The sequence below is a fragment of the Theobroma cacao genome, chromosome 7, assembly GCF_053813885.1.
Source record: "Theobroma cacao isolate CCN51 chromosome 7, ASM5381388v1, whole genome shotgun sequence".
Lineage (NCBI taxonomy): Eukaryota > Viridiplantae > Streptophyta > Magnoliopsida > Malvales > Malvaceae > Theobroma > Theobroma cacao.
Window position 1 is genome coordinate 10,176,269 of NC_142645.1, and position 9,048 is coordinate 10,185,316.

The following is a 9,048-nucleotide window of genomic DNA, read 5'->3' on the forward strand; positions in this document are numbered from 1 at the left end:
AACTTAGAGAGTCAAGTTAAGATTTATTTTTGTCAACAATCTTTCTTATGAAAACAAAGAAAAGATTTGGAGCTTTTGTAATTTTCTTTGGTAAAATAAAAAGAAAAATAATAATTGGATTTGGTATTTAAATTAGGTGAAATAATTTTCTATTTTTTTATTATGTGCAAAATAAATTTTATTTGTTTTTACGCTTTTCTTCACGCATACCGTCCTTTCCTTTCCTTTCCTCCTCCCTTCTCTCTTCTCACTACTTTTCTTCTTTTCTTCTCTCATCTCACACTCTCCCTTTTGTTGTACTTACTTTCCATTCTCTTTTTCCCCTCAGCACTCATAGTGTGAGCTAGGAAAGTGATCACCACAAGCCTCTCCAGCCCAGTACCATCTCACTCAACAACCCCTTAACACAACCTTTGGAAAGGAGCACAAGCGACCCCAACGCATGCCACACACTTCCTCTCCCCTCCCAGCTCGCCCTCTGTATTAATTATTCATCAACAAACCACCCAAATTAATTTTAGCATGCCAAAACCAGAAGCACAACTTTCATGGTTTGGCCTCGTGGCCGCCCTTGCTTTATTTCTACTCCCGGAAACTTGCATCGCCAGAAGCATAAACAAGGATTGCGGCTTTACTATGTGTGGAGATGTTAACATCCGCTTCCCTTTTCGATTAACAAGCCAACCTCACAACTGTGGCAACCATAGGTATGAGCTGGAGTGTGAGAATAATAACCGCACCACTTTGGTCACGAAACATGGGAGATTCCATGTCCAAAACATCTCTTATGAAATGGGAAAAATGCAAGTCATCGATGCGAATCTGGACAGGGATGATTGCTCTCTTCCTCGCAGTTCCCGCAATAGTTTTGATGCTGCATGTGAGCTACCGTATGCGATGTCTTATGCTACAAGCAGCAATATGTATCTTGTAAATTGCACAACACCGATGAAATCTTCTCTGTATGTTGATGCCTCTCGTTGCCCCAATCGCTCTTCCCATCCACCTACCTACTTTTATTTTTTAGATCAAGGAACACGGCCTGTTGATTTCAATCAGTTTTGCACGGTCGGAGCACAGGTTCCAGTTGGGCGAGAGAATATCAGCAACATGTCTACTGTGGACATCTACAAAAAACTATTACTGGGCTTTGAGCTGTCATGGGTGGACTCCGATGATTTCCTGCTGCAGTGCAGGGACGATAAACTTCGAGTGATGTAAGAATTTTCAATAATTTCATTTTATTTTCCTAGGCTGAGTTAGGTTGGGTCATTATATGTTTTGAATAGTAAAAAGTTAACGTTTTGCTCAAACTTCAATTTATTAGATTAAAAATTTTGAAAAACTTGAGTTCCTTTTACCTGATTTTATTCTTTGCATGAAGCAGGGGAGACCTGCTGCAAAGAGGAATGGAGAAAACTCCCTTAACAATGGAGTGAAAAAAAAAAAGACTAATCCCTTTTATTTATTTATTGCTCCGCCAACGTCGAGACAAACTTCATTAAGAAATTAAACGGAATATATATGGACACAAGCTAGCCCAGTCCTTTGGGAAAGGTAATGCGCAGGTCAAGTGGTCGAATCCCTGTCCTGCTTGGGGGCTATAGCCCTTATTACCTAGCAAAAAGAAAACAAGAAATGCAAAGCAGGGTACAAAGCAAACCTTTTATTTGAGTTTCTGATATCTTTGTTTTATTTGGATGTGTTGAACATTCCAGATTGGACTCTTTGCTATATGCATTGAGCACCTATGCGGCCAGCATCGTACATTTCCCCTTCCATAGCCAAGATTATTATTATGAAGATAAAAGTAAGCTTAATTTGCAGGTTTCATACCTAGTTTTCGTATTGAATTTGCTCTATTTGTTCTTTATATGGAAGTAATTATGTTTCGTTTTGGTCTTGGTATTTTTCTGCAGGAACGTATATTTTATGTCTTGGAGTAACAGGTAAGCTTTAACTCTGTTATTGCATATACACAAAATTGAGCAGCATCAATGTTTTCATTTATAAAATCACTGAATTTCTGTTTTGAAAAAAAATATTAAAGAGCTATTAGATCATACCAGCTTATAAATGTACCCACTTAAAACTCACAAAAGAATAAAGCTTTTTAATGATTTTAATTTTAGAGCTATAATATTTAATTTCCTTTATCATATTCAAACTATACCATTTAATTCTGAGAGAAAGCTTTGTACTACACTTTTATTGGGCAATTCCCGCACTAGGTTTTCTTTTCCTTTTTCTTTGTTGTCTTTCTGAAAATAAGCATCTTACACTTTTCCATTCTGTTATAAAGTTAGTTCGTTAGGGCTAAAGATAACAGCACTTAAGTTGCTCGATATAAGACATAATCACTTTTTTTTTTAAATAATTTCATTCAAATATACTAATGTGTTCCAACATACTTTTTTTTTTTAAAAAAGGAGGAGTTATCTTATTAAGAGCTTTGCCGGGAATATGTTGCTTGATCGTAGTTGTTACGTACAAATGGCGAAGAAGACATTTATCTGTGGATGATACGATTGAGGAGTTTCTTCAAAGTCAAAATGATTTAATGCCGATAAGGTATTCTTATCGTGAAATAAAAAGAATGACGAGAAGTTTTCGAGATAAATTAGGTGAAGGTGGTTATGGTTCAGTGTTTAAAGGAAAGCTTCGTAGTGGCCATTTTGTAGCAATAAAGTTATTGGGTACGTCAAAAGCTGATGGACAAGATTTCATTAATGAAGTTGCTACAATGGGGAGAATTCATCATGTTAATGTGGCCAAACTTATTGGATTTTGTGTGGAAGGATCAAAACAAGCTCTTGTCTATGACTTTATGCCTAATGGATCTCTAGATAAGATCATATTTGCAGAAGAAAACAAAACTATCTTGAGTTGGCAAAAAATGTTTGATATTGCGCTTGGGGTGGCTCGAGGAATTGAATATTTACATCAAGGATGTGACATGCAAATTCTACATTTTGATATCAAGCCACACAATATTCTTTTAGATGAGAACTTTATCCCAAAAGTTTCGGATTTTGGTCTTGCTAAACTCTATTCGGTAGCTGATAGCATTGTATCACTCACTGCAGCACGAGGTACAATTGGATATATTGCTCCTGAATTGGTCTACAAAAACATTGGAGCCATCTCGTACAAGGCTGATGTTTATAGTTTCGGAATGCTATTGATGGAAATGGTGGGAAGAAGGAAGAATTTGAATGCATTTGCTGAACACTTAAGTCAAATATACTTCCCTTCATGGATTTATGGCCGGTTTCATCAAGGAGACGACTTTGACTTGGGAGAGGTTACAGATGGTGAAAAGGTAATTGTTAAGAAGATGATAATAACAGCTTGTTGGTGTATACAAGTGACACCTAATGACCGTCCTTCAATGGGCAAAGTCTTGCAGATGCTTGAAACAGATGTCGAGCTCCTTCAAATGCCCCCCAAACCTTTTCAACTTCCTTTTGAAGTATCAACTAAGGATCATGTTGATGACAATCCAAGCAAGGATCCAACTTCATCACTTTTTTCTTCAAATGCAATTAGTTTAAATATAGCCTAAGCTATTAAACTTTTCATTTTTATCACGTTACCATTGTACTTTGGTAATAAGAAAAAAATCATATCCCTCCAAAGCCTAGAATTTTGTATTCTAATTTCCAAACTTTGCTCTGTATTTTGAGCTCTATTTCTATGGGTTTTCTTTTTTTTTTTTTTTTTCCATTTTGTGCTTTATTTCATAATATCCTTCATTTTTGTTCTTTTGACCTCTGCTATTATTTCTTTTGTTAAGCTTAACCTTCTCACTCTTTGTAGGAATGGCTTTGAAAAATTAAAAAATGGTAATGGAAGCAAGAACTCCATAAGATTTAAATTCCAAGACAAAGGCCAGGCCCTAGTGTTTGCCTTCGTTTTGTGATTTAAGTCCAACGATGTCAAAGATAAAAAAGAGAATAGAAAATGGGAAAAGCTATGTTATTACTTCTAAAATCAGCATTATGTTGAAATAAAATCTTACTCTCCTTTCTTTTATTTTATTCTAATAAAATTTCATTAATTTATACAAATTATGGAACCATTTATTTATTTAGTTAGACATGAAATTTTGACGATTTTCTGATTGCTTTCTAGCTAAATCTGGATAGATTTTCAATGAAATTTCTATGATTTTTTATTGAAAATTAGACAGATTTTTGATAAAATTTTAAGGAATTTTTGACAAAATTGTATCAGAATTTTACTGAATTTCAACAAAACTAACATCTCAAAATTTAAATTATTTAAATGAACGTTAAAAGAATTTATACCCTTTTGTCGGAAAAGTTTTTTTTTCATTTTTGACGTAAAACATTTTTGACTTAATTTTTTTTCAAAATTCTAACAAAAATTTCAATCAAATATTTGTTGAAAATATAACTTTTTTCAACAAAAAATTTCATAAAACTTAAAAAATATTTTATTTTATTTTATAAATAACAAATGAAACTTGGGAAATCAGATACTTATAAACCTTCACTATGGGATCAACTACCCTTCTCTACTCCTCGGCATTTCAAAGGGATTCTTAGACAGATTAATGGCTTGATGAAAAGAACTAGGAACTGCTCTGTTACCGACATCTCTTGTGAAACCAACTATCTCGCGGATCGCCTGGCCAAGCTTGCAGTTGATCGAACTTCTCATCGCATCTAAGTATTCGATTCTTGGTATTGTATTATTTGCTGTTTCAGGGACTGTTATTCTTAGTCTGTTGTTGCTTTTGTATTTGATTTGTGGGATCTCTTTTTTCTGATGAGACTTTGACCATTTTTTAATGAAGTTCTACCATTCAAAAGAAAAAAAAAAAAACCTTCACAATGAGAATATAGGTCAAGCATAAAAAGTGAGAGTTGGGTCTCTTGCATTCCTCGCCCAACATATATTGTAGGCCACACAACAAAAAGAAACTTAAGCAATGATTGCCAAGTCTAAGACCAATAAGTAATAAGGTTAAAGATAAGAGAATATATCAAAAATGAAATAGCATGAGATATAAGCTAAGCATAAAAAGCCTACATGAGATATCAATGTATGGGAAAGTTTATTATTAAATACAAAACAACTTTGGATAAGAAAAATAAGGTAAATAAATAAATAAAGCAAGAGAAAGTAAAAGGAATCATTCCTGTAAAACTTTTCTTAGCAATCATTAAACTTTAACCTTTCATGGGTTTGGGTGGGCTTCATGTGGGCTCTGTACAATATTCAAGATCAAGAAGGAAATTTACTTTCCAATTTTTTTTAAAAGGTCCTTTTAGCTGCCAAGAAAACAAGATTTCTCATCATTACTAATAATTAGACCTGTCAATATGGGCCAGCTCGGCTCAGCCCGACCCAAATCTTTGTAGGTTGAAAAAATATGAGTTAGGTTGGTCAGTCGATATTTTATATGGACTGTCAAATCTCTAACCCAGCCCATCCCTTTCTAGCCCATGGGTCGAGCTGGGCAGTCTATTTTTTTCAAATTTTTTTTTACTCTTTATCAATAAAATTATGCAATGATTTAACCCATAAATTGAATAATTAAAACATGTTCAAACAAATAAATTACACTAAATATAAATAAGCAAATACACTACATCAAATATAAACAAAATTTCAATATTTAACATAATTACACAAACTACAATCCCATTAACATAACTACATAAGTACATAATCAAATATTTATAAACTTCAAGACTAATTTATGCTCTTCTCAATCTTCATCCTCAATCAAAATATTTGAGTCTTATTTGGACAACAATGATGTCTCTAACTCTGAATTATTATCATCTAATATTCATTGTTATAAGAAAATAGATATAGTGAGTTTCAATTTTAACTAAAATTATTAATTTAACAAGTAAAGATTAAAGACATTGAACAATACCATCAGCAGCTAAAGAAAAGCCATGCAACCAATTTTTCGTGCAAATGAGCATTTGAACATTTTCATGGTAGAGGGAACTTCTAAACTTGGTGAGAACTGTTGGTTCCAAGTAAATGTGCCAGAGGGGGGGTGAATAGTACAATTTGACTCTTTCAAAAATTGGCTCCAAGTGGGAGCAAATACAAGATAAAAGAAAGAATGAAAATAAGAACAAAAACAGAGTAGACAACATAATAGAATTTAGAGTGGTTCAGTCTAAGACCTACATTTACTACCTTGATTATTCAACCAAGGAGTTTCCAAACTAATCCATTATGAACGGTGAAATTCACAAGCTTTCACCAAGCTTTATAATACTTTTACCAGGCTCAGTCAAAACCTTTCATAATAGTTTTTACCGGGATCAACTAAAGCCTAACACTTAACTTTTCAAGGCTAAGTTAGAACCTATACTCAATCAAGCAATCCTAGCTTGAATCAATCCCTTAGAGTGACCCGTTCACTCTAAGAATATAAGGAGAGAAGTGATAAGAGTGCACCTATGATCACAAGGTTGATCTAAGTGGTACAAAATAAAGAGAAGATCACAATTACAAAGATAAGAGTTGAGTGCAGTAAGATTGCAGAGAGTATTTTCTAGTTTTTGAGCTCTTTTGGATTTGAAAGCCTTCAATCTATCTTTCTAGCCGTTGGAAGTTCCTTTTATATTTGGAGAAATAACTCTAATGGCTGTTTGATAGTTTCTGACCGTTGGAAACAGTTGAGAATTGGTTCTAGCCATTAATCTGTCTTCTAGTGCCCATATTCAAAATTGCAGACAGAGAGCTCTTAATCTACTAACTTCCTTCTTAGTCGATTAAGTCAATTTTGTCTTCTGGTCTCAAATTCTGGTAGTGAGCACTTAGTCAATTAACTTCCTTCTTAGTCGATTAAGTCGGTTCTATCTTGAAGTCTAGATTTCTGGCAGTGGGCTCTTAATCGACTAACCTCCTTCTTGGTCAACTAAGTTGTTTTTGTCTTTCATTTCTCTTAAGCCTGCCATTTTTCCAATATCAATTTTAGCCAATCAATACTCGTCATTATTCAACTAAGGAGCTTCTGTTTTGTTGATCAATTGTAACTTCCTTATTCCTATGATATTTGATATGTGCATTTGAATGATTCATTTACTATTTGCATACAATTTTATCCTGTACACTCAAGTTGAGATATTAGACACAAATGAATAGGAATGTTTTATTATCATCAAAAACTAATGGAGCCAACAAGAACATGACCACCAATACTAAAAGCAGACTCTGATGCTACCGTAGTAATCGAAATGCTCAATACATCTCGTGCCATAATAGAAAGATTAGAAAAGCGCTTAGCATTATCCTTCCTATAATTAAGCACATCCAAGTCTTCAAACACTTCATAATCAAGCTTTGCCTCATCTAAATAAGCATCAAACTCAGACTTTCTAGCAATAGAAATTGTTTCATTTTGAAACATTTTGAACTCCTACAATTTTTAAATACATAGACGAAAAAAAAATAATTATCAAAACATAAATCAAGTAACATAAATTCTCATGTAATAAGATGAAAGAAAGACACAAAACTTACACTAAAGATCTTTGATCCCTTGGGTTTAGTTCCCCTTCCGACTTGCTTAGGCAAATTACTCGTTGAGTGAGAAGAGTACTTGTTGCACGAGTGTTGCTTGCATATTCTTCAAAGAGCCCGTACAACTTTATCTTCACATTTTCTAACTTTTCATGACAAGTAGAAGCATCAATTTTAGAATAGCAAAATCTTAATAAAGCAACCTTCATCTTTGGGTCAAGAATAGCTCCAGATGCAAGCACTACACTATAATCTTTCTAATACTTATCAAATTTCATTGTCATCCTTTGAGATATATCCTTGATAACCTTATCTTCATTATGCAAATTCTCATTTAAAATCAATTCAATTTTCCAAAGTTGCATGAAATACAAGTTGAAAGTTGGATAAGATGAGCCGGATATCAAGTTTGTGGTCTCATAAAAGGGCTCCAAGAATTCACAAATTATCATTGCTTTCCCCCATTTCTCATCAGATGGATTATATTTATAAGTTTTATCAACAAATTGGAGGCTAGCAAAAACTTTTTGATATTTGATTACACTTTCAAGCATCAAATATGTTGAATTCCATCTAGTTGACACATCTAAATGCAACCCAACACCTGCATCAATACCAACATGTTGAACACATTCTTGAGATTTTTGCATCTTCCCATCCGATGCCTTTACATATTTCACTCTTCCTAATTTTAAACAATACTTTATTGATTACTTTCAAGCCCTCTTGAACAATAAGATTTAATATATGAGCACAACAACACACATGAAAAAATTCACCATCACAAATCAAGCTACTTTGCAAATAAGGATGGCCTTTCAAGATACCTTGCATGTTATCATTAGCAGAAGCATTATCTAAAGTAAGAGAGAAAACTTATCTATCTATTCCCCATTCGTTCAAACAATCAAATATAGTAGCAGCTAATTCAACTCCAGTATGTGGAGGAGGCATACAACAAAATTTGAGTAATTTGCTACATAACTTCTAATTTTCATTGACAAAGTGAGCAATCAAACAAATATAGCCTTCAGAAGTAGATGTTGTCCATACATCAGAAGTTAAACAAATTCTGTTAGGTACCTTGGCCATGGCTTGTTTAAGTTTCTTTTCTTAAATGAATTCTTTGGACATCAGATACAGTAGTGTTTCTAGAAGGCATCATCACATTTGAACTTACATACTTAGCCCAAGCTCTAATCCTATCATATTCGACAAAAGCATAAGACAAGTCATGCTTAATTATGGTTTCAACAAGCATGTTACGTGAAATCCTAAGATCAAACTTTCTAGCCTTTACTTTCCCTTCATAATCCATTAGCATTTGATGTAGATTAAAATAGGAAATGAATTTACAAGTATCAATGTGACGACATAAATGTGAAGTGCCATAATTAGAGCCACCAAGTTTAGGGCCAACCTTATACTTCGTTTTGCAATCGTTCCAAGTTGCCTTTTCTACTCCATCTTGCTTTTTGCCTATTTTAGTGAAATAATTCCAAACATTTGAAGTTTCTTTTTTGGCCC

The 9,048-nt window shown here is 33.7% G+C and overlaps 1 protein-coding gene across 2 annotated transcripts; it reads left to right on the forward strand.

Moving 5' to 3' along the window:
* The first annotated feature begins 268 nt into the window (after positions 1 to 268).
* Positions 269 to 3,720, forward strand: LOC18594488 (rust resistance kinase Lr10-like). 2 transcript variants are annotated; one of them, XM_018124857.2, is made up of 4 exons: positions 269 to 1,217; positions 1,719 to 1,810; positions 1,920 to 1,949; positions 2,430 to 3,720. In XM_018124857.2, exons 1-4 carry the CDS (start codon positions 523 to 525, stop codon positions 3,563 to 3,565), a joined length of 1,953 nt encoding a protein of 650 aa, XP_017980346.2. In that variant the 5' UTR covers positions 269 to 522; the 3' UTR covers positions 3,566 to 3,720. The 2 variants fall into 2 exon arrangements, with proteins under 2 accessions (XP_017980346.2, XP_088664863.1); XM_088808737.1 differs by lacking the exon at positions 269 to 1,217 and adding an exon at positions 1,539 to 1,557.
* Positions 3,721 to 9,048: the final 5,328 nt, after the last annotated feature.

Excerpts from the sequence above, each read along its gene's own strand:
- LOC18594488 (XM_018124857.2), top strand. The coding sequence starts at position 523 with ATGCCAAAACCAGAAGCACAACTTTCATGGTTTGGCCTCGTGGCCGCC. Across the intron at positions 1,811-1,919 it reads TTATTATTATGAAGATAAAA|GAACGTATATTTTATGTCTT; the intron begins GTAAGCTTAATT and ends ATTTTTCTGCAG. Across the intron at positions 1,950-2,429 it reads TTTATGTCTTGGAGTAACAG|GAGGAGTTATCTTATTAAGA; the intron begins GTAAGCTTTAAC and ends TTTTTAAAAAAG.